The 25,842-nt window shown below is 48.8% G+C and overlaps 1 protein-coding gene across 7 annotated transcripts in view; it reads right to left on the bottom strand.

Annotated features, from left to right (window-relative positions):
• Window positions 1-16,719: 16,719 nt before the first annotated feature.
• LOC119162170 (uncharacterized) overlaps window positions 16,720-25,842 on the bottom strand; it is a 515,775-nt gene continuing 506,652 nt past the window's right edge. For all 7 annotated transcript variants that reach the window (XM_075879320.1, XM_075879321.1, XM_075879322.1 and 4 more), the window contains 2 exons: window positions 22,516-22,609; window positions 16,720-20,883 (listed from right to left, as the gene is read on the bottom strand). In XM_075879320.1, the coding sequence (XP_075735435.1) occupies window positions 22,565-22,609 (45 nt within the window). In that variant the 3' untranslated portion in view covers window positions 16,720-20,883; window positions 22,516-22,564. The remainder of the gene's footprint in view (window positions 20,884-22,515; window positions 22,610-25,842) is intronic.

The following is a 25,842-nucleotide window of genomic DNA, read 5'->3' as shown; positions in this document are numbered from 1 at the left end:
CCCTTCAATAGGTGGCGTCACGAACCCAGCTAGGACACGCAAACCACGTAAAAGCTATCCCGCTAAACTGTAAGACGCTGTCCACAACGAACGTTTGCTGTACGTTAACGCCATTGTCATAACCTACGCTATCATGGTAACGGTAAACTATAGCTGGCATTGTGTTAGGGCCTCTACACACGCTACCCGCTGCACCGCATGTGGTGGGACACCTGCCACACGGAAGTGGAGAGTGAAAAGGCGAATCAACGACGCTATTTCACCCACTACTTGCGAGTGGCAAGTGTCCCACCACATGCGGTGTGGCTGTGCGGGTAGCGCATGTACAGACACCTAATGTGTGAAAAAAATTGCACTTCTATTGGAAACGTGCTGAGTGGAACGGATGCGTTGAAACAATGCGTTGATGAACTAATTGTGAATTTCAAGATAATGATGCCTTACTTTACTTTACCAATACAACTATGAAAGGTCAGAGCTATTCGCAACTTTCACAGATGGTGACGTCGACATGCAGCATCCGTCGTAATGGTTGTTTGGGGGATGCCCACACAGCCAGCCCATGCCATTGTTCAGTCGGCCTCACTTTGGTGGTTCGATGGTGCTTTATATTTTCTCGCTGGCAATTTCTACTACGGTTATTCTGAATTCGGTAGTGAACTACCGAAGTTGGACAGGTACTGCGAGTCGTATATTAGCAATGATTTACTCTCTAGTGTTTGCTTGCTCCGCTACAAGAATTACGAAATGTGTTGCATGCCTCTGTGCACACGCCATGTAGTCAAAAGTGAGGTTTCCTGTTTTGCACGAGCACGGCCGCTCGGACTTCCCCGGACGTGGCAAGAGCAGCGTTTACAAAGCTGTATGGTCATTGCTTCACACCGCAGCAGACGATGTGCCCGGCGTTCAAAACTTCTTTTTCTTCAATATACGCCGTTCAAGCATTTCACAACACACAATCTGGAATATAATGCACGCTAGAGTCAATGACCTCCCTAGCAAAGCCTTGACAACACGGTGGCTGCAGCCGAAAATACTACGCAGTTCAAAGTGACGGGCACACCACACCAGCGGCGGCTGCTGGTGCACCGGCTGCACGATCCCCTGAACGACAGTCATGTTGGGCTTGCACAAGCACCCTCTCTAGGTGGTCAAAGTTGCGAATAGATATAAAAAACGCATTTGTAATGTTTCCAGAGCATACAGCCATGATGCAGTGGACAGCGTCCAAGGCTTCTGCTGTCGCTGACTGACAGGTTGTGCGTTCAACTTTCCCCATTATCAAATTTTTTTCTTGTTTGCTCTCTGGTCATGCCTATTTTGTACGTCATTTCCTGGGCGGAAATACGCCACAGGAGTCTTGGTGAACTCTGGCCTAGCACACTTTCATGTTAAAAGGAAATGCAAAATGGCCACCAGAGCATCTTGTGTGTCCCCCTTGTGATTTTGCTGGAGGTATGCGCGACTTACGGTGACTACTTCTTGGGAACTTCAAGCGTCGATAACTTCGCCGAATGACAGCGAGCCAATCGGAACTCAAGGGCCTTGTGGAATACCTCAAAGGCAAGGCTCGAATTGTTCCAAATGTATTCAAACGAGGCCTGGCGTCGTTTGTCTTGTGAAGCGGCGTCCTTATGAAGCACTTCTCACCACTTCGAGCCAAGTACAGCACCTTCTCGTGGTGACTTGAGCATTGCGACAAGAAATCTTCCAAGGAATACATGACGACCCAACGGCTGAGCCCCTTAGTCTTTCCCGCACGCTCGTGGCCCACGCCTTGCCGCCAACGTCACTCGCTACGTAAGGACATGCCGAGACATTGCGACGCAAGACACCGCCGGAAGGGTAGCAGGCTTTCTTCAGCCTATCAAGTGCCCTCGCCGGCTGTTCCAGCAAATTGGCATGGACAAACTAGGGCCGTTCTCAACATCTAATTCTGGAAACGAATGAATCGTCGTAGCTTCTGACTACCCCATCAGCTACATCGAGACAAAGGCATTGCCCAAAGGCCACCGAGGTAGCACAGCTCTTTATCGTGAACATCGTCCTGCGTCATGGAGCCCCAGAGGTACTCATTACCGACAGAGCTACGGCCTTAACGGGTGACGTAACTGAGGCGATCCTGAAGTACAGTCAGACAGGTCTCTGCCGGACGAGCGCCAGTCACCCTCAGACCAGCCGCCTCACTTAGCGTCTGAATAAGACCATCACCGATATGGTGGCCATGTATGTCGACGTCGAGCACAAGACAAGGGATTCCACCCTTTCTTATATGACCTTTCCAAACAACATGGCCACGCAAGAAACGATGCAAATGACACCGTATAGATTAGTTTACGGAAGGACCCCAGCAACAATGCTCAACACCATGTTACCCAATGTCTCCGATGACGAAAGCATCGGCGTCGCCATGTGTCTTCAGCACACCGAAGAAGCCCGAAAATTCGTACGTCTGCGCATCCAGAGCCAGCAAAAGACAGACGGCTGTCGCTACAACCTACAAGCTTCTTCGATAATACTTCGGACCATATTGGGTATACTTCAACGCCTCGGCGCACTCGACTATGAGGTTGTCTCTGACGGCATTACGAACTCTCAGCGGCGCCATGCGCGAGCCGAAGTCATCCATGTAGTGTACCTAAAATCCTATTGCAAGCGTAAGCGAACGTGAGGATTTTCTCTTTTGCTTTAATATTGCAATTTCTGGTTTGTATTTGTTGCTTATTGTACTTTCTTGCTTTATTATTGCATTTTCATCTTCTGCCAAACGGCCCTCAAACCAAGTTCAAAGGCAAGGCCGTAGTTTCTCTCTCGTCTTCACTACACTTCCTTCAAGTGCTACCTCCTCATCTCCACTTATTTCTTCATGAAACACTTGCAAAGTTGATTGATTTGACTGATTGATATATGAGGTTTTACGTCCCAAAACACTTGCAATGTCAGCACTAGAGTGTAGGCAAACCGGGAAGGCGACTGCATGGCAACGCAGGGAAGGTGACAATTCAGAACAAATATTTCCCGAAAATCAGTCAATCAAGAACTTATTTGATCCTGACGTCACGTGAGTAATATGCTGATGTCACAAACTTTGTGTCAAAGATGAGAAACGTCAGGATAAAATAACGCCCATGTTTTTATTAGTATATTTAGAAGTGATTCGATTGATTCATATGCGGGGTTTGACGTCCCAAAACCACCATATGATTATGAGAGACGCCGTAGTGGAGGGCTCCAAGACTTTCGACCCATAGAGTTTCCCAAAATTAACTAGAGGGCACTCTGGCGCTGCGATCGTTCAGCGACCATGGGAATGAAGGGTAGTACACACATTTGCTTAGTCTTCGTACTTGCGGGCTGTGAATCGTACTTGCGTTTCGTTTATTGTTGGTTACGGTTTTATTTTGAAAGAAAGAACGAATCCTTTTAAACTTGGTGACTTTATTCAAAATGGTAAGCCTAAAAAATAAGGTTGTGAAGCGCGAACTGTGAACATTTGCTAATTTATGTTTTCGTGAAGAAACAGCTCCAAGCCACACGAACACACACGGAGCCAGAAGCAAGCCAGAAGTACGAAAAATAGACAAATGTGTGTACTACCCATCATTCCCATGCTCGCTGAAGCGCCGTGTGTTCCAGCTCCCATAGACACTAGCGCCAGAGTTCCCTCTAGTGTATATTAAGAAACCTTATGTTTCGACCACCCGGGGTTCTTTAACGTGCACCCAAATCTGAGCACATGGGCCTATAACACTTCCATCTCTATTGTAAATGCAGCCGCCGCAGTCGGGATTCGATCCCACGACCTGCGGGTCAGCAGCCGATTACATTAACCACTAGACCACCGCGGCGGGGCTGTTCAGAAGTGATTGAGGAGTCCTTGGAAGCATCAGGACGATGCATTTTTTTTTCAGAGGAGGGCAATGCCAACCTTGTTTCTCAAGTTTTGTTATCAGCCCATTACACGTGTATGTGCGGCCTTGCACCTCTGCCACCATCCTCTACCGCCCCAAGGGCAGGAAGAACAACTTCCTCTCCCTCAGCCGCGACGCAATTGCAGCACAGCTCTCGAAGGTGCCCGGCACGAAGCGTGTGCGCATTAACTTCAGCGGCAACGTTGTTGCGGTTGACACCACACCCGGAGCTGACACCTCCGCTCTCCTGGCAGTGGAAAGCATCGGGAATGTGGCTGTCAACGCCAAGACCGCCAACAAAGGAACCTGTACCGGCGTACTTCACGGCGTTGACGCGGCTTTTGACGAGGAGGTCCTCAAAAACAACATAGAGAGCTCTGCTCCCATCCTCTCTTGTGCCCGTACCGGACGCAATGTCCTTCTCCGATTTGTGGGTAACGCACCGCCACCTGAGGTGGCGTTATTTAAGCAGACCCGCCCTGTACGTTGTCGTCGTCGCCGCCCTCTCCAGTGCGCTGGCTGTGGCGCTTTCGGACACACTCATGCGACGTGCACCAGCTCCCCACGCTGTTCGCGCTGTGGCGGCGACCACGCCCGCGCCGACTGCGTTGCACCCGGCCCCAAGTGCCTACACTGCGGCGGCCCACATCCCGCCACCGAGCCCCGATGCCCTCGCTGGCAACACGAGAGGAAGGTGCTAGAAATCATGGCCTCTGCGGACCCGCCCCTCTCTCGTCGTGAGGCCGAGAGGAACCTTAAGAGCGAGGGAAAAGCCGTGCCTGCTCGAGCACCGTGCACTGGTATTTCCTCGGTAGTGCAACCGGGCCGGACGTACAGCGCGGTTGTTTCGCCCCCGGCCGCCGAACCCTCTGCCCCCGACTGCGAGGTGCAAAAGGACATGGTGATTAGTGCCCTGGCCGCTGCCGTGCAGGCCCTCATCGGGACAATACCGCAATCCGGCCCTGTGTTCGAGCTGTGCAACGCGGCCCTGGCCGCCCACGCTGCCCTCAATCAACATGGCTAGCGGCAAGGTGTTTCGGCCGCGGATTCTTCAATGGAACGTTCGTTCCCTCCGCTGCCGTCACGCCGAGCTGTCTACCCAACTCCTCCGACGCGAGTACGACGTCTTGCTGCTGCAGGAAACTTACGCTCGCGTCGGAACACTCAACCTACCTGGTTTTGTCGGCTATCACAGCACCACGCAGTGCGAACTTGAAGAGTGTAGCGCAGTCCGGTGCAGCACTCCCTCGCATCCTCCCGGCACGTCGCGGGCTTCGGTTTATGTGCGCGCCGACCTCCCTCACGCTGCAGTGGACATCGAGGACATTCTCTGTGACACCCTCGAGGCCGTCGCCCTGACTGTGTGCATCGGGAGCACGGACACCAGTGTCGCTAGCGTGTACGTGCGCACATCGAACTACTCGGCACGCTGGGACACCCAATTCGTGTGCCGCCTCGCAGACCGCCTAAATCGCGACGCGGTCATCGGTGGCGACTTTAACTCTCACCACACCTCCTGGGGCAGTGGCGTGACGAACCACCGTGGGCGCGACCTTCTCGATGCCGTGCAAAAGGCCGGACTGCTCGTTATAAACACGGGTAGCTGTACTCTCGCGCGCCGTGGTGTGTCCGACAGCGCCATCGACCTGACTCTCGTGGGTGGTACGTGTAAATATGAGTGGCAACGTGCACCGGACTCTCAGGGCTCCGACCACTACCCCATCGTGGTCACACCCCCCTCAGCTTACATCAGGTACACTCGGACCTACAGTGTTGTGAAGTGGACTCGCTTCAGAGAACTGTGTGCTAGAGTGCCAGTCTCTGCAGACTTCTTCACCGCGCTGGCCGAGTGTCACGACGCAGCTACCACCCACTGCACCGTGCCTGCGGGCACCCCCGCACCAGACATCAGCCTCCTCAACCTTCGCGCCGCGCGTCGCAGGGCGCAGATTATGGCGGTGCGCTCGCAGAAGGCGGAACATTGGCGTGCCTATAACTGTATTGACGCGGTGTGCCGCAGGCACGCCAGACGCCGTCGCAACCAGAGCTGGGGGAGCCTCTGCTCGTCACTAGATGACCCTCAGAACCACGCCCAAGCCTGGCGCATTTTCGCTGCCGTTCTTCGCACCAGAGAGCCTCGCTGCCCGGTTCTCTGTGTTGCTGTTGCAATGAAGATCGCCACGCAGGAATTGGCTGAGCTGCTGGCAGACAAGTTTGCCCCTCCTGCTTGCCCACAGCCTCCACAGGGACTACCACCTGTGCCTGCACTCAACAGGCCTGAGCTCTTCGCTCCCGAGCGGTACTTTCCCACCGAGGGCATTCTGCTAGAGATCCGCGCATTATGCACGGAGGAGTTTACTCTCAGCGAGCTGACCGCAGTGCTCAACAACCGCACGAAGCGGTCTGCCCCGGGAGTGGACGGCCTCACCTACCAGGTGCTGCGCAACATTGACCCCTCCACGCGGCCCCGGTTGCTTGAGGCCTACAACGAAGTGTGGCGCACAAGTCAGGTGCCTCCTGGCTGGAAAGAGGCGCTCGTGGTGCCCATCCTGAAGCCACGGAAGCCGGCCACGGAGCTTTCATCCTACCGGCCAGTGTCACTTACCTCGGCCGCAGGGAAAGTCATGGAAGCCATGGCATTGCGACGCCTTCGCTGGATTGCCACCGCAACCAACGCATTCCCTCCCGAACAGAGCGGATTTCGCCCAAGGCGCTGTACGTTCGACTCACTGGCCGACGTGATCGCCACCCTCGAGGAGGCCAAGTACCGCGGCGATTACGGCATCCTCGTGCTGCTCGACGTGAGAAGTGCGTTTGACTGTTTGCCCCACGCATCGATTTTGGACGCACTTCGTGACCTCGGTGTGTGCGGGCGGATGTTTGACTACCTGGAGAGCTTCTTGGGCGACCGCACTCTTCGCGTTCGTGTTGGCTCCACAATCAGCGGTCCCCACTCCGTCACCGCAGGCGTACCCCAGGGCAGCATACTGAGCCCTTTTCTGTTCAATCTGGCTCTTGCCAAGCTGCCCGACTACATCCCGTGCAACACGGCGTGTGAAGTGCATGTGGCGATTTACGCCGATGACATTGCGCTGTTTGCCTGCGGCCCCGGTCGCCACCGGGCAGCCCTTCTCGAGTCCCTCCAGGTGGCCATCGACGCGGTTGACGCATTCCTGAACGGGGTTGGACTGGCGCTCGCCGCCTCCAAGACGGAGGCACTGCTCGTCCACCCGCGAGCGTCGACACGCCGCTCCACGCCTCGGCTCTCACTCCGGGGCCTCCCCATCGAGTGGAGCACGAAGGTGCGCTACTTGGGGGTGACCATAGACCACCGGCTCAGCTGGCGACCGGCCGTCAACGATCTGCGGACGAGCAACCGCAAGGTACTCGGCGCCGCACGCAGTCTCCTCGCGCGAGGGCACGGCTGCACCCCTGCCCTTGCCCTGCGAGTCTACAACGCAGTCGCATCGGCACGCGTGATCTACACTGCAGCAGTGGCTTCGTTGAGTGCTTGCCAGCTAGCTGCCTTGGACGCGGACCATCGCAACGCCGTGCGGGAGTACTACGGACTTCCCCAAACCTCCCAGGTGGGCCCCACGCTCGCCGAAGCGGGGGAAACTCCCATCTCCCTGCGGGTGACCCAGCGGACACTAAATCATGTACTGCGGCTGAAAACCACAAGGCAGGGGCAGCTCCTTGTGAACAGGCTATATGCTCTACCTCACTCATCCATGGGGCAGCGGGCGAGTGAGCTCTTGACGGTTGTGCCAGACATGCAGTACCCCAGCTGGCTGGCTATCCCACCCTACCGCCACACCCCTCTGGTGATCACCAAGACCATTGGCGGCATCAAAGCGAAGGCGCGCACCCCGCTGGCAGCGATGCAGCAGGAGTGCTCCGCCCTCCTTCACGAACAGCTGAACGGCCGGCTGCTTGTTTACGTCGACGGGTCAGTGCTTCGCGACGGCTCCGCGGCCGCCGCCTGCGTTGTGCCATCAGTCGGCGCGGTTCTCAAGTGCCGCCTCCCCTCCCTCGCCTCCTCCACTGTGGCGGAACTCGCCGCTATAAATTTGGCAGCCGATTTCCTCAGTGAGCGGGCACCCATGAGCGCTGCAGCCATCATCTGCGACTCCCGGGCGGCCTTGGCCGCGATCTCGCGCGAGGAAGACGGCAGCCTCCTTGCGCAGAGAGTTGCCCGGAAGCTGCACGCCGTGCAGCAAACGGGGTGCGACCTTTCGCTGCACTGGGTGCCTTCGCACATCGGAATACCCGGCAACGAGGCGGCCGACTGTGCCGCGAGGGATGCGCACGACCCCGACACCGGCGTCACCAACTTCGTGTGCTCCGCGGATGCCGGCCGTCTCCTCACCGCCCGCTACGTGCGCGAGCGCCATCCCGACCCTCGCGTAGCAGCTGGAAAGCCGCCGCGGCGGCTCCCTCTCAAGGGACTCCCAAGACGAGACCGCGGTTTCCTTCTCCGTCTCCGCACCGGAGACAACTACACCGCCGAGCGAAAACATCGGCACTCCGGGCGTGGCAGTCCATACTGCATGGACTGCGGCGACCTGGAGACTCTGGACCACCTTTTGCTTCATTGCCCGGCTGGTGACGCGAGCAGACAGGTGATGCTCGCAACGTACGGAGCTCTCGGCCTGCCTCGGACAACAACTGAGCACCTCTTGTTCCCGAACAGTGGCCGCGCGCATATCAAGCGTGCCCTTTCAGCGCTGCTCGACTTTGTAGACGGAAGCGGACTGCGTGAGCGAATTTAGAGAATTCGCGCCCCGTGATTTTGGTAGACGATCTGTGCGTCCCCCCCTTCCTTTGCTCGCTCTCTCCTTTCTCTTTCCTCTCTTCGCTCAAGTCTATTATCCCCCATTCCCCTTCCCATGTGAACCACTGCTGAGGTGTCGCACTTAGCTGCAGACAGTTGCGGGGTTCACTTTTCTTTTCTTTTCCAATTTTAAGAACCACTTCCCCCCCGCAAACCGCGTCGAATGACTAAGAACCATCGAGATAATCTTAGAACCTCCGATGCGATTACGCGCACAATGCTAACATTACAGTTTCTTCTCGAACTTACGTTGCCGCTAGCGATAACACTGCAATACTTGACGGCACACTTATAAATGCCAACGCGCATCACCGCTTCTCATTTTTTCGTTGACCGACGCTTTGTGTGCCGATGTCAGTGGGGTTTTGACATCGACTGCTGCTTTCACCAGCCTCACGACTACGTGACAATATTTACGTTCTGCCACAGCTATGGTACAGCCGAGTTCAGTCGGGACTCTTCAATGGCGATGTGCTTACAAGGAAAAACCAGACAACAACAAAGGTATTCTCAACGCACCAGCAGGAGGCAAACACCAATGAAGGTCGGGCACGGAACGCCAACCACACATACAGGGGCGCTGGTGGACATTTGTTTCGGTGGGGGTAAGTCCTTGATCTGAAGTGGGAGCATCAACACAGCAACAATATAACATCACCTTGCTACAGCCTAGTAAAGACCTAGAAGCAAGCTGGGAACAACCTATATCACCTCTATAGTTAAGCCCTAGAAACAGCCTAGGAGCTGAGGCGGATCCAGCTACTAATTTAGAGGGAGGGGGGAAGTATAGGCGACTTTGGTATTTAGCAGTTGCTATCATCACAAGATCCCCCCCAAAGTGTAAATGCCGCTAACTCGTGCCTCCAGTGGTTCCACTCAGTTGTCTTTATCAATGATAAGAGGAGCCAGTATACGACAGGCTCTATAGGGAAGAGGATAGAAATGCTAACACAGCCCCCCCCCCCCCCCCCCTTTGAGTCGGCCACTACCTAGAAACAACCAGATAAATCTTCTGAATTGTCCAGTTTCACTGTTTCAAGTCTTGCGTGGCTCAGTGCAAGCTTCGACCTTTTTTTATTCATTGATGAACTCCAGTTACGAGCAGGCACTCAGTAGTTCAGGCCACAAAGGTTCCGACAACTCGAAGAATTGCTAGCTCATAAAGAATGTTTCAAGTAGAATATTGATCCTTATGTAAGGCAAATAGTTATTTGGGGAAGAAAAAAAACGTAATACCTACCCTACTTTTGCAAATTCTTGTTTAGCAGACGGGTTTTTGGGGTGCCTCAAACTATGTTAAGGGCGCAAAGTTCGTATACCTGACAAGCCTTGGACCGCCGAAACGTAACTTTACAAGACCTTGTTGCGTTTTGAATAATAGCTACAGTACACCTTGATCACACGTACCAAGGGCAGAAATTGCTTGTCTTTTTTTTTAACATTGTAGGCCACACACTAATGAATGTGAGTTGGTCATTGCAACAACTTACTGTAATTCGTAAGGTGATTCTACCTCTCTCGAACGTCTGGGCTTCTTTTTCTGTGTGTGAAAACTCCTCACCTCTAGTTATGAAATGTAAAATTGTGCCTAGGTAAATTGCGTCAAAAAATTGGTGGCAGATCTCACGTACCTTGGGAATGAATGATATGCGTGTTAAGAATGAGGAACGTTGATATGTCACTTTTAAAATGAGCCCAACGTAACGGGCAGACGTAAATTATGTCATACACTACTTCCATGTTACGATTATCATAATCATGCTTGAGCCTGGCATTTGTATTCGTCGTCCCCTCGCGCCACGTAATACCAAATTTGGTATATGTGACTCTGGCGAAACAGCCACGAGCGCGCTATGAGCGTAGCATATAGTCGTGTTTTACATGACATGCATGCCATCAATATCATGTTTGGAAGTTTCATTTACATTAGTCGTGTATTCAGTCACGTAATGCCAAGGTTGGCCCATGTGAAGCTAGCAAAACAGCCGTGAGCGCGCAATGAGCGTAGCATGTAGTGATGCTTTACATGACATGCATGTCATGATTATCATGTTTGGACGTGTCATTTACCTTCATCGTCTATTCCAATACCAAGTTTTTTTCATGTGACTCTAGTGAAACGGCCGCGATCATGCTATGAGCATAGCATGTAGTCATGTTTTACATGACATGCATGTCATGATTATCATGTTTGGACGTGTCATTTACCTTAGTTGTCTATCCAGTCACGTACATGTGAAGCTACCGAAACAGCCGCGACAGCGCATTGAGCGTAGTATGTAGTAATGTCATGCATGTCATGTTTTACATGACATGCATTATCATTATCATGTTTGGACGTGTCATTTACCTTCATAGTCTGTTCTAGTACCAAGTTTTTTTTTATATGTGACTCTAGTGAAACATCCACGAGCGTGCTATGAGCGTAGCATGTAGTCATGCTTTACATGACAGTCATGTCATGATAATCATGTTTGGACGTGTCATTTACCTTAGTTGTCTATCCAGTCACGTACATGTGAAGCTAGCGAAACAGCCGTGAGTGCGCATTGAGCGTAGCATGTAGTGATGTTTTACATGCAATGAATGTCATCATTATCATGTTTTGACGTGTCATTTACCTTCATCGTCTATTCAGTCTAGTGATACTAAATTTGGTATATGTAAAGTTTGCGAAGCGGCTACCAGCACGCTATGAGCGTAGCATGCAGCCATGTTTTACATGAAACCCATGTGATTGTCATCCTGTTTGGACGTCGTCCATTCACGCCACGTCATACCAAATTTGATATATGTGAAGCTAGCGAAACGGCCGTGAGATAATCATGAGCGTGGCATGTTGTCATGTTTTTACATGACACGCATGTCATGATTTTCACGTTAGGGCCCATAACTTCTGTTCGCCATGCAGTCATGTCGTACAATACCAGTTTTGCAATATGTCATGTGAACGAAACCACCGCAAGAGCAGCAAGACCATGATATTTAAAGCACGACATTCATGACATACCTGTCCAGATTTGGATGCTTTCCAATGCAGGCGGAAATGATGTAGGCCCGTGTACTCAGATTTGGGTGCACGTTAAAGAACCCCAGGTGGTCGAAATTTCCGGAGCCCTCCACTACGGCGTCTCTCATAATCATATAGTGGTTTTGGGACGTTAAACCCCACATATCAGATTTGGATGCTATGCCTGTGTTTTACTAGAAATGAGTGAGCAGTCACGTGCAATATAAGGTTATCGCGCAAGCACTGACCTGCCTGACAGACCAGGGGCCTAGCGACTCGTTTAGAAAAATTAGAGACCAACATTGCGCGTTCTTCCTGCCCTCGTTAGCTGTTCCATGCAACAACGATCACCCCTGCGCACCCTATCTTTCTTTCAATAGCAATCAGCGTCACTCACTGTGTATATATATATATATATATATATATATATATATATATATATATATATATATATATATATATATATATATATATATATATATATGCACGAAAAAAATAATAATTGAGAAACTACTCCAGCGAGTGCAATCTAACGTGGGACCACCGAGTCGTGAATGAGAGGCGTTAGCCACTGAACCACGGAGAAGTACCTCTTCCGACGTTCAAACGGCAAGCTATTTATATCTACAACTTACCGCTGTTGACGCGCATTTCCGGGAGGAACTATCTTGTTTTAAGCCTTATCGGCAAGATGACGCAATGAGCGCGGGCTCTCCTCACCCAAGCGTACTTTGGCCCGTGGAGAGGTGGGGAGTGAACGCTCTCTCGCGCGCCCTTATGTCGCGGTGCGGAGGATCGTAACAAAGGACTCTGATCGTACGTCTTGGCTGCCGTTGGGCTTTCACTGGAACGATTCTGTTGCATGGTATAAGTGTATGGTATAACTGTTGTATGTATAACTGATTCTGTTGTAGTTACCGGGTGCGCAAAGGTCACTGCAATAGTTGCGCAGTTTCCTTTTCGCGAAAAGGGCACGCTTTTCAGACACAGTGAAGTAACCACCGAGACGCGCATTCGCGTTCATCTGTACCTGTCAGTACGTTTCATGCGTCATTTGTGTGTGAGAAACGCGGGGCACGTTTCGATCTGCTTGAAAATCTGCGTGTGATCTTGCAATTTGTTGCAATCGCGTTCATTGCTTCGCTTTTGCGGTAAAGCTGTGACTTTTTTTATGAGCCTTCCATTCTTAGCGATCAAGTGTACTCTTAGTGGGCTCTTATCTCCGTGGGTGATTACGAAATTAGCGGGAAATATGTGTTAAAGCTGTAGCCTGGCACTGCTTGGTTTAAACAGTTTCCTCAGACGGTAGTGATCGCAGTTCAAGGAACAGCTTAGAGTAACACCCTCTCCTCAAAATAGTACTGGAACTTGCCCTGTTATTCTTGGTCGATGATCGTGCAATAACCTTCAAATCGCGCACGACTGTACGCTTCTTCAGTGAATGTGCGCAAGGCAACTCGCTTAAGTACTCGCGTATTGTCGCCGTACACTAGTCTGTCATTAAGAAGAATAAGCCTGGAGGGGCGGGGGCTGGCTGATTTGAGCTGAAGGTATGTCGAAAAGTTAGCCTCAAAGCGATGAATTGATGTGATAGGGTGATTGAGCGTAATGCCTGAATATATCTCTGCAAAGGCGTCTTGTTTCCACAACACAGTGCACAATATAACTTGATCTAAATGTATGGTTTAACGTCCCAAAACCACCAGGGCATAATGCAACTCCAGCTACAAGTGGGAGAAGAGGGCCCTGCCTACTTCTCGGAGTCTCATAACATTAGTGTGACGAGTAGCGTCGCCAATGTCGTTGCACATTAAAAATGTCCAAGACACATCGTTTTTATTTATTTGTTTTATTTGTTGCAGGTACTTGGTATCTGCCGAATTCTTTTGTTGAACACATTTGGGCAATGAACACGTTTTTTAGGTATCTTTTTCTCGAACTCTTTAGCGAAGTCAAGTGCAACTTTCTTCCAATTCGTCATGTAGCCCGCAAGCTTTCTCACTGAAATCAATTCGCTGGTATCGCACTGTATGATACCACTTCATTGTACACATAAATTTAGGCGCCGATTAAATTGAAATGATGAGTTAGCAGTACGGGTGTGCAAATAGAGAAGTTTAGAAATGAAGCAAATACGAATCGAATAGCGATTATACCGAGTCAAATACGAATAAAAATCTGATACTATTCGAATAATTTTCGAATATTAGGCAAGCATTTTCAAAGTCATCCTAGAATGATAATGTAACCATTTTCAAAACCACCAGAAAACTACACAACATATTATTAGAAACAAGTATTCAATGCTTTAATTAAAAAACAATACGACTACTCTTAATTAATAAAAATCACCACACTTCTAGACATGCGCATGGGGGAAGGCTGGGGGTAGCCACCCTCACTGGTCAGCTAAGAGGGGGGGGGGCGCTAACCAGCCTCATATATTGACATAATAGAGTAAGGGGTATTACGACAAACCTCCACCTCCCGCCTCCCTAGAAGCCCTGCGTACGCCTATGGCCCTTGTGAAAATAGGCAAGCTCGTATACAGCAGTAACTAGAACCTTACAAACATTTTGTAACTGCGGTTTAAAATAGAGCAGCGGCTAAAGTATTCAAGCTGGGACTTTGTCAACAGAATAAATTAAACTAAAATATAGTTGTTAGACAATATTAGGGAATTTTAGAATACCGTTTGCAAGCGCTGCGGGCGTAGTGGGCGCCATATGAACTTTAGAATAGCGTTTGCCCTGCTGCGATCCGCAACGCACGATCGCAGCGACACCGTAGCCTCGAAAGCAGCGCTTGCGGGCCACATGCGGGCCACCATCACCGCACGCACTTTGAGATTTTTCGCGTGCGGTCCAGGAACGCGAACGCCGACTCGCGTTACGACGCATGCGCAGTAGCAGCGACCGCACCGCAACGACTCGCGGTGCGCTTTTCTAAAACTCCCTATTCATGAGTCAACGTAATCATGAATGTCATTATAAAGATAAAAAAGCGATGACTCTGTCACTTCGTCGACAACTGAGTTTTAAGCAAAAACGCCTTCATTTTGTGATCAGACTAGCGTCGATAGTATCCATCTTGGTGATCCAATGATCCCAACAAGAAATGTCACCACTCTATGTCCCTACGTTTTGCTTCTTTCGGGATTCTATCAGTGCTTGTTATTCGAAGGGTAGTCGAAAAATATTCGGTACTTCTAATCTGCAACATTCGATTCGAGTACGAAGTCAAAAGGCCCCGCCGCGGTGGTCTAGTGGCTAAGGTACTCGGCTGCTGACCCGCAGGTCGCTGGTTCAAATCCCGGCTGCGGCGGCTGCATTTCCGATGGAGGCGGAAATGTCGAGGCCCGTGTGCTCAGATTTGGGTGCACGTTAAAGAACCCCAGGTGGTCTAAATTTCCGGAGCCCTCCACTACGGCGTCTCTCATAATCATATGGTGGTTTTGGGACGTTAAACCCCACAAATCAATCAATGAGTACGAAGTCAAACGAACGCTGTTGATTTGTTATTCGAAAGATCTGAATATTTGCGTACCCCAAGTTCGGAGGCACCAGCTGTGGTGACCACATTTCAATGTGGACGAAATAGCAAAAAAAGGAAAAAAAACACGTTTCCGTATGTTTAACTTGAAATGCGCGCTTTGAAGAACTCCAGCGTGCTCTTGAATTAACGTCCGGATGGCGTTTGTATGGCAAACCGGATGTTGACCACATGCAAGTGGCCAAAATCCGGTTTGGACGCCATAGGTTCTGCCTCGTATCATATAATGGCTCTGGGCCGTAAAAGCTCCTTATTCTATTTTAAGTTCGAGTAACACATGTTTTCGCTTTTAATATTTCCCCATTATCAGTTATATTCACTTACCTAGGCTTTCTTTGCTTCGTCGTGAAGTAGCAGGACTGAGATTCGCTTCTCGGTCAAGCCATTTCGTCGAAATTTGTTTACCGTGATTTTATTCTCTCTCACACATGCACTGCACCAGAAGTCAGAGCTATTCTGTACTATATACGCGCATGTCTCAGTTTTCAAGGTCTCATTTGCTTTGTTTACGAAGATGAGCGTGAAAGGTAACCGCATTCCGTCACCGAGTGCGGCAGTATATACGAAAATTCGTGACTACCAATACAACAAGGTGGGATAATAATGATTTTCCGAAATTATACATTTAGCAGAGAGAGACTGACAACCACCCATCATGTGCCTTGAGACTTTGGAAATAAAAAGATGATAAAATATCATAACATCGCCAAAATATTTAGGTAGAAGTTATAACTTAAAGTGGAAGTATATATATAAAAGCGGTATGTCGAGCCAGATCATACTTAGTGTTACAGTATATATACTATTTTTCTTTATTTTTATGCGTATAACTAAGTAATAAAAAGGGCACACGCTGAGACGCGGTGCTGCAATCGCTCTTGTTAGTGGACGGTGAGCGCATCTGGAATAATTCTGTTCTTCATTGCTTGGAGATAGAAATTCGAAAACAGAAGTTGGTTGCTGCAGCCGGCGTTTCGACGAGCGGACTTCAAGGCCGCGATAGCCTTGTGAGATACCGAGGGCCATCGATCAATTTAGATGTGATTGGGTGCCATCACCACATGAACGACACTACTGGAGCACCCTTACATTTTTTCTGCAAGCGACTTCATCTGCAATGCAGATTCTGACAGAGACATGTCGGGCGGTGTTTTCCGGGTTACGATTGGTCATTTTAGTCCCTTGAAAACAATTGACAAAGCCTCTAGTGCTGATTTTCTAGGCATATTTTGATCAAGCTTTATGCTCGAATACGACTACTGGTGTAAGTAATCCATATGCGTACGACGCAAGAAATAGTGCAATGTGATGGGAAAAGTAACCCCAAAATCTCATAAAAGTGTGTGCTGCATGGACGCGTTATTTTTCAGGTGTGCGAGCAGTCCGGCTTGGACGGCACAGAGATAAACACGTAAAGAGTAAAAATTATTTTATTTCACACTATGAATACGAATGTGACGTCAAACAATAACTTAGCTTCCAACTTTGCCTCCTGAGTTTACACGAACACACTTAGTGAACACTAGTAAAGGAGAGAGAGTGGGACCAAACAGCACAAGGACAGACTACAGAGTCACCTGATGCTAAACGGCGTGAGTGGTGCCAAAGTACATCGAACACATCGTGCTCATGCAAATGCACTGCACGCGAAGGAACCAACCGTTGGATGTATGCTACAGTGAGTTCTTGTTTGGCGGCGGCAGTTGCGGCTGCCACTTTCCTAAGTTCCAACGCACACGTTCCGAACGTGCAGAAGTGCTTACGCGAACTTGAGCAAGGAAAGGCGCCCGCGGCCACTGGAGTAAACAGCGCGAATGCACCGTGCTTGGTTTTGTGTATGCATACCACATGTGTACTAACAAACTTACACTTTCGCGATTCTCGCTTCAGTGGGAACGAATGCGCAACTTGGATGAGTGAAACATGTATACTGCATTGTTGAAAATACCATGCAATTTTAGGCGTCATTGATGCGAAAGTGTGGCATAATTAATGCTCAATTAAGAGAGGCGTTAAGAATAGAATAGAACAGCCTAAGGCGGAATCTCCCCGTTGCGTGACAATTGTGACGCCGTGACAATGTCGTTTGAAGTGTTTTTTTTCGCTTATTTTCGTTCAAATAATTTCTGCACACTTGCATAAAATGTTTTCACAGTTTAATTTTCATCAACAAAAACCAGACACGATTCTTTCTTCGGCAGTTAGTGATCACCTTTTCTCGATAGTCGTTGATCCATGGCGTCCCTTCACATACAGTTAGAGCTCGCATCAGAATATAGGGCCACACCTCAACTTTCGTTTAATTTCGCTTCTTTTGACGCAGCAGGGTTTCTGTGAGATTCATTTCGAGGTCTCTTTTCATCGCTCAACCGGGGGTACTGAGTTGGAACGGAGTGCGCCCTTGAGAGGGGACCGCGGTACCTCGCAGCTGCACACGAGCGCCTCGCCGATAGAAGTTTTGTCCTACACCATCACGGCGTGAGAAGGCACTTCTGCTCCAGAGAACTGTATGACGCCGGTTCCTGTCGCGTGCGGCGCTGTTTTTCGGTAGTATTGTGACACACTTGAGAGGTCTGAATAGAAACTTCTGGAGGGTCAGCCACCTATGCGAGGTCAAATGAAGCATTGAAAAATATGAAATATGAAAAAAACAGGCAAGCTGGTGGGCAGCACGTGCGCAGCCCGAGTGCCCTTTCTCTTCCGCAATGTGGAGACGAGTGTTCTAGGTGAGAGAAGCGATACAGAAATTTCCTGACGAGCTGCTAAAGCTCTCACACTTCGTTAGATATCGGCGAATATTGGTCGAAGACCCAATTCGTCTTAAAGTTGATTTGTCACCAGGACACCAGTCGGTCAGATAAACTTGTCGTACGACCACGAACTGAGCCCTTCCGATGTGGCCACGCCGAGCACGTCACCGCTTTAATGCCAGCGGCAAGACTGTTCTTGCGCCTTCTCTATTTGCAAGTCACCTCCACCGCAGAAGTCCCGTTAGTTTGTTTCGAACGTCTCCTTTAGTGCAAACATGGCTTTTCTGAAATAGATTCACCGGAATGGCACCGCTTCAGCCGTTCAGATTGGGTGACTTCGTGAGGAAGGAGGTGGGGAGAGTAAACACGGTCCCTCTCGGCGCTTTGTCGCTGGTACACGCGTCATTGACGCATACAAACATCAAGTCGATACATAGTGACAACGTCTGGACGCCCGCCGTCGCATTCTTTCTGCGAGCAGAGAAAAGTAAGTATTGCGCACCTTCTCGTTTCCATACACGCCCACGACGCATGACGACTGACTTTCACCGCTCAGATGTTCGCGCTGTGTGTTCACTGTTTCGTTTGACTGCGCATGGACACACATTAAAGAGCGAGTACCGTTATGATGCAGCAGCAGCAGCAACGCCACGGATCCTTCCACAAGTCTTTGTCGTCATTGCCTTCTTTTCTCTCTCTCTCTTTTCTACTTTTAAACTGTGAAAATGAGCATATTGCGGATCTCAAACGTGACCTTTAAATTGTGGGGTCCGCCAAGGTTATCATGGCCTGTATTTTTTGCGACATGAGCCTGTTTCCGTGTGTTTAATTACTTAAGATACTAGCCTCGCCCTTTTTGCAGTGGCTTACCGAAAAGGCTGCCCAAAAAGTTTTCGGGTATTTTCTCACAATTGTGAGCAAGTGACTCGCACATGACCGCCTTCGGTCAGGTAAGGTCTACTGCACGCTTTTACCTCAATCCTTTTCTTTAATTCCGCTTCTGTTTTATTTATTTCTTTCTCCTTTTTTTTTCGCTTGAGAGAATGCGACATTAATCTGCCGGCATACCTGAGAGACCAACCCGGTTTCCAAAGAAACTTGGTGGTTCTCCCGCCTCTGCTGGCCGAAAATTTTAAAAGAAAGCATTTGTTCGCGCAAAGAGCCACGCACGCTTTTGATATACTGCCATGTACTTTTTAAATGAAAGACCTGCTCGCCGTTGGGAGACGTCACTTGTACAACTGACAAAAAAACACTAAGTAGGCCGCTGTTGTGAAAGAACAGCGATAACGACAGGACCTCGACTTATACTCGTTACAAACGAAAAAAGGAAAGAGGGCGGAAGGAGAAATAGCGAGAAATAAATGTACACTTTTAGCTACCTCTCCTTGCTTCTACTCTACAGCGGTAGCAGACGAGTCACGTGGTGCCGGTGAGGTGATGACATTTACAATGATAGACATCAGAGAGGGAGGGAGAGCCAGTGTGCATCACTACGTAATGATGGGCTGATCAGTACCACATATGGGCATAACAGAGGGACGTCGCCACGCTCGCTGGCCAAGAAAAAGGCGCGACAGGTGTCTTGCTAAGCGGTGCCTCATGGGCAGTTCCAGCTGCGCAAATTGGAGATCCTTGCCGTACCTTCCCACGCCTTGCTACTACATGCATTTACATCTCACTTGCGCCCCACCGGGGTGGTCTAGTGGCTAAGGTACTCGGCTGCTGACCCGAAGGTCGCGGGTTCGAATCCTGGCTGCGGCGGGTGCATTTCCGATGCAGGCGGAAATGTCGTAGGCCCGTGTGCTCAGATTTGGGTGCAGGTTAAAAAACCCCAGGTCGTCGAAATTTCCAGAGCCCTCCACTACGGCGTCTCTCATAATCATATGGTGGTTTTGGGACGTTAAATCCCACATATCAATCATCAATCTGATGCGTGCCTTCACGTTGAACTTGGGTTTGGGCGGAACTTCCCGCGTCTGTCCAATATCGATGCATCTGATTTGTCGGGGAAAAGACGAACACGTCTTCGACATATGCTGTGGCAGAATGCGGGAGGACGCGGTGTATACTGCTGCGGACTCTTGCACACGTCTCTGCATGTTAACGTCACTGCTTTACTTTGACGTGCGCATCTTTAGTAGCGCACCAGCGCCAGGTCACCGCATCTTTATGAACAGCGTCTTCGAAGAACGTCGGCGCTGACGTCCGGAAGTGATAATAATAAAACAAAGTTTCCAAAGGCGACGTCAGAGAGTCAAGAAATGCTTTGCCTTGTAGTGATTCCATCAGCCTAGACGAACAAGCAGCCGCGAACTCCTGGGCGTCCACGGGAAGCTGCCACTTCGAATTTACAAGACCTTCTTGGCACCAGCCTTCAGCCCATCATTTCTCCTTCCCTCTCGCGAATATTTTATAAAAAAACGTCTGAACATAAAAACAAAACAAGATAAAAAGAACAAGGTGGAGAGGTGGGCAGGTCATCGGTGTAGAGCACACCTCCGCGCTCGGCCTCGCTGTCATCGGGGGTCGGTCGAAGATAGCGCGTCAACTAGCGCCTGAATGGCGTTTTTGTATGTGTGTGTACTTGTGTGTGTGCGTATGCACGAGTGCGCGCGGGAGGCGCTGGGGCTGCGATGAGAGCAAAACTTGCAGCAAAAAGAACCCGTAAATAGCAGTGTGGGACTGGGGGTGGGGAGAGCGAGCCTGCGGATCGCTGCACGCTTCTTCTTCTCCGAGGCTGCAGGCGGCTGCCACCGACGTCCCGCGGACAATGACGCAGTCCCGGCGGCCGTACTCCCAGGCAACGACGTCGGGCGATGCCATCTGCGAATGAAAATAAACAACGCGCTACACGTCGATTCGCTGACGGCTGAGGCTGGCGCACGCGAAGATTTGGCACTTGCGCGCTCACCAGGCATATGGTGGCGAAGCCAGCCTTGATTCATAAGTATTGCAAAACAATTCATAAGTACCTACGCGATGACACCTTTCGATTGAACTAGAAGAATAAGGCTCTGATGCTTCCAGGAACGGACATTTGATAGTGTCTTATCAGTCGTGGCGAGTATGTACACATTGCTTTTCTGAAAAGAAATGTAATTGGCCAGCTGCTTGCTCCTAATTTTCACGCACAGCATGAAGTCATTGGGCAAAAGAGAATGTGCCACATTCACTGGCACAGCCACGAGTGACGCTTACTAACACCCCCTGGGTTAGTAAACGTATAGACATAGATGCATACGGTGAACTCACTCATCATTTGATTCACTCGGACGCGGATGGAGCTGTGAGTCCGGGTGAGTAATATTTTGGTGAGCTTGAGTCCGGTTGAAAAAACATTTTTGTGAGCGTGAGTCCGGCTCTGGAAGTTTGGCGAGTCGGAGTCCAAGCGATCTCTAAGCGCAAATTATATTTCATGAGTGAGTCCGAGTGAGCTCCACAATTTCTGCGTACCTACGCGTGTGTACATGCATACATTGACGTGTACATAAACACATGTACTCGATAAAGCAGACGCTGAAATAGTGACAGCGATACAGCTGATAGTGCACCGCACCTGCAATGTTTAAGATTTCGGTTCTCCCCGGCGGCACCTTGTTTTCTTTGCTCACTTTGATTTTCCTTCATCTGGTAGTGAGAAAGCTTCAACTAAAAAAAAAAAAAACTAAAATTACTTACCATGTGTTTTACTTGGCTTCATTATCTGTTTCTTCATATGAAGTTTTGTCTATTGATTTCTACCTTATAAGATGTATACGTGATGTTATGAGACAAGTAGTATCTATCCACGCAAAAGTAGTGTGGTAGTTCCAAATTCAGCCGGACCTCGCAGCGAGTAAGCTTCATTATAAGGGCAGGCGCTGTACGGGTATCATCGTTATACAAGAAGAGCGACGTAGGGCACCACACAGAATCCCAGTGGCTGTAAAGCCCTCTGGCGCAGAGGACTTGTTAAGATGTATTTGTGTCGGTATTGAGGAACAAGGGCACGAGAAGGCTTTCACTGATAATTGTGGTGTTTGTACGGGGGCTTTTAAAAACTTTTTTCCGTGTATTTATATTTAAAGGCCATGCTGGTAGCTTGGAAAGAAGCAGAACAGAACGTCTGAGCTCTCTGCACGTGTCTGCATTATTGTGCGGTTGCCTTAGTTGCAGACACCTAATTGATTACCTTCTTTACTTTCTGGTATGGCGGCGTAATCTATTCCTCGCGTCACAGTGCCTGTTTGTCTCAACTTCACGGCATATTATTGGTGGTGTGAAATATGCACTCTTTATTAAATACGAAAGAGATCTACTCACTCACTCACTCACTCACTCACTCACTCACTCACTGATTACTATTGAGGTAGAATTATTTATTAAACAATATGTCCATAGCTGTAGGAACGATGCACATGTCCATAGGTGCACAAAGTACAAGGTTAAGAACGCAGCTAGGTTCTCCAGGCTTACCGAGAATGCTCCTGATGGATGCCGCCAGAAGCTTCTGTAGAACGCTATCTTATGAGTCTAGTGGTTCTTCCGGTGGTACTGGTGGCATAGGACCCTGCATTGCAAGTCAACAAAGATATAGAAAGTGAGTCACTCGTAAGAGAAACATGGCTACGCGAAAGTATATGCGGAACAAGAGGGATAAACTCAGCGATACTTGAAGCAATAGAGATCTTCAAAAATAGAGCTTCAGCATATGTACAGCCTCTACTACTGACATCCTCGGTTTTGATGGACGAAATAACAGGGCTGTCAGGTGTCCTTTGCGGCTCATTATCAATACTGAGTGAAATTTGATATGCCAGTGCTTTCGTACTACATTTCTATTCAACCGTGGTCCGAATGCAGCAAGTGGTGTAGAATGCGCCACCATCTTAAACGTTGCCCAATCATGTGCAAGGAGAAACGACCACCATTGCAGCTGAATTCGTGAGGCACCGGACGCGTACTTCAAAGGTCACCACAAATAGTAGGTTGAGTCCCCCCCCCCCCCCCCCCCATGGTGATTAATTCATTACTATTTATGCCATGAGTAATGCACTAAAATTAATGTCTCCTACGCTTTACTTGTCTTCATTGTCTGTTGGATTCGTCAGGTTGTGTCCATCAAATAAACGAGCCGTCCTCGATCAGTTTCCACTATTTTTTTCGCATTGTAAACGTTGCGTCCTCTTATTGAGCACAACATGTTAGAAATAAAGTAAATGAACTCGCCCTAAGATTGCACTTTCGTTGAACGTTTTAGTCTGGTGCTCGAAAAAAAGTGAATGCGGCGCTTGAACAATTTCCAAGGTCTGCCGGTCACTAACACAGCTCCTGCATGACAAGATGATCTGGTACTTCGAACTCGGTGAGGAACGTGGCAGCCATGAAGTGACGTGAATTATTTTCTTATCGGAAGTAGTTAAACTAGCTAGTCGCCGTCCGAAACATTGGGTACATTCTTGGAAAATTGCATCACCTGACTATAGCCACAGATCGAAAAAGTTGTCAGGCAAGCTTTGTAGTGATTGTTTTTATAATTGGTATCTAGCAATCACTGCGTTTCAGATGTGTTAGCGGAAAGGAATCCATATGCAAGTGCGGTGAAACACACATGGTGAAGAGTGCTGCACATTAACAGTGTAAAGGAACACCTTCGCGAGACATTCTTGTGCTTGCTCCTCATAATTTACGTAATTCACAGCTACAGCCACCACAGCCATTATAACAAATTTGTTATACTTCTTCCTCTTTATATTTACCGCTGAACGAAGACGCCCCACAGCTATCACTAATTAACCACGCTTCAGCTCAACAGCCACATCTGCTCTGGTTTACTGCATAAAAATACACCTTTTCGCAATACATTTTATAAGCTTTTTTTGCATAACATACTTGTAATGCGGCAATGTTACATTCAGGGTTTCAATAATTTTACAACGCATATCGCATCTTTTGGCCTTACGGCTATGAAAAGACATTGCTGTTTCATTCGATTTCGACAGTCTGAAGCTGTGCACCAAGTATAGTAAAATTATTTCAGAACAATAGTGAACTATATGAACACAAACTTTGGCTGGGCGAGGTGATATCGCCATTCGAATAAAGAAAGAGGACGCTTGTAATGGGCGGTTCACAGATATCAGTAAGATACGGTAGTATAGGCTACAAAATGTTGTTTCTTCAGCTGTTTATAGTGGAAGTAAATTTAATGAGGAAAAAAACAGAAACGACATCCGCTCTGTTTTGATTTGCATAAACTGACGCAAAAATCATCTATGCTACAGTAATTAATTCTGCTCTAAGATATCACACCCAAAACTATAAAAACGCCATGATTATACCAATGTAGATCTCAATAAACAAGTAACAGTGGTCCGATATCACAAATTGCAACACGCCCTTGGAAGTTCTCAAGCTTGGTGCAGAACAGTACTGCGCTTTGAGACAGTGATCACATGGAGCCGATCAAATACGTTGAAATAAAAGTATGTAACCCACCGTGTACCGCGCTCTGTATAGGCAGGGATGCTAAATAAAAAGACTTCAACGCGATAACAAACTGAGCCCGTCAGCCAATCCGAACATCCAGAAACACGACAGTGAGGGTGACGTCCTGTCGAGGGCGGGCGTCTTTTTCAGAGATAACCATTCGATAAAGAATGAAGCTCGCAGTTTTGTCGGCGTTGCAAGATGACTCCGTGTTGTTGTTGCTATAATGGCATAAACGATGACGAGACGTCTTCTTGTGAATGGAAGCGGCGTCAAGAACTAATTTACAGTGCTTTTGTGGGGTTCCTATGAAGATTATCTAATTTCTAAATAAGCTACGAGTTTGTTCACGAAGCTTATACTGGCACTTCTGCTTAGATGAATGACACTATATGAGCAGATTCGGAGCATCCCCGTCTGTCTCCCTTTGTGATAGGTATGCCGTGTTCGCCTTGCGCATTGCCCACGTATTTCGTGCGTTTCCGAGTGCCGGCGCATTCATATCCGAACGGGTGGTGACAGTTCCGGTTTTTTGGCGCATATGTGAGCAATGGAGCATCCGTTTTCACGCTTGAGATCTTCTTGAATATTTTCGCACTGATTATGAGGAACAGTCTTAGTGGCGCCATTAGAGGCATCGAAGTGAGGTGACACCACAAGAAGAAATACGCTATAAATATGATTCGTGTGGTATAGGCGCTTCAGAGGACACTGTAATAAAGAATACTTTATTAGTGCATTATGCTGCTGTAACCTCAGACCAATCATTTTTTTAGAAAATAGAGGAGTCTCCACCAACGAGAAAAACGCGAGAATGAAATACAAGTCAGGACGTTGAACTGAACTTTTCCACGAGTTCATCATGAAAACTTATATTTGTTTGAATAGCGTATGTACTTGGATAGGGTCCATTGTTGATCGGAAGAGAATTATTGTATCGAACGCTAAAAGATGCAAAATACTCGTTAGTCTGTAAGACGGCGCAACTACATAAGGACGAAAAAGAAAGAAACAACGGCACAATCGTTAGGCTCCGTTTGGTGATTAGGTTTTGATTTGATGATTGATTGATATGGGAGGTTTAACGTCCCGAAACCACCATATGATTATGAGAGACGCCGTAGTGGAGAACTCCGAAAATATCGACCACCTGGAGTTCTTTAACGTGCACCTACCCGGGTCTACAGCATTTTAGCCTCCATCGAAAATGCAGCCGGGATTTTATCTCGCGACCTGCGAGTCAGCAGCCGAGTACCTTTGCCACTAGACCACTGCGGAGGGGAGATTAGTTTTTTTTTTCGAGCACATTGCTAT

The sequence above is a fragment of the Rhipicephalus microplus genome, chromosome X (assembly GCF_043290135.1).
Source record: "Rhipicephalus microplus isolate Deutch F79 chromosome X, USDA_Rmic, whole genome shotgun sequence".
NCBI classification, from domain to species: domain Eukaryota; kingdom Metazoa; phylum Arthropoda; class Arachnida; order Ixodida; family Ixodidae; genus Rhipicephalus; species Rhipicephalus microplus.
This window is presented reverse-complemented; position numbering and strand designations above follow the sequence as displayed.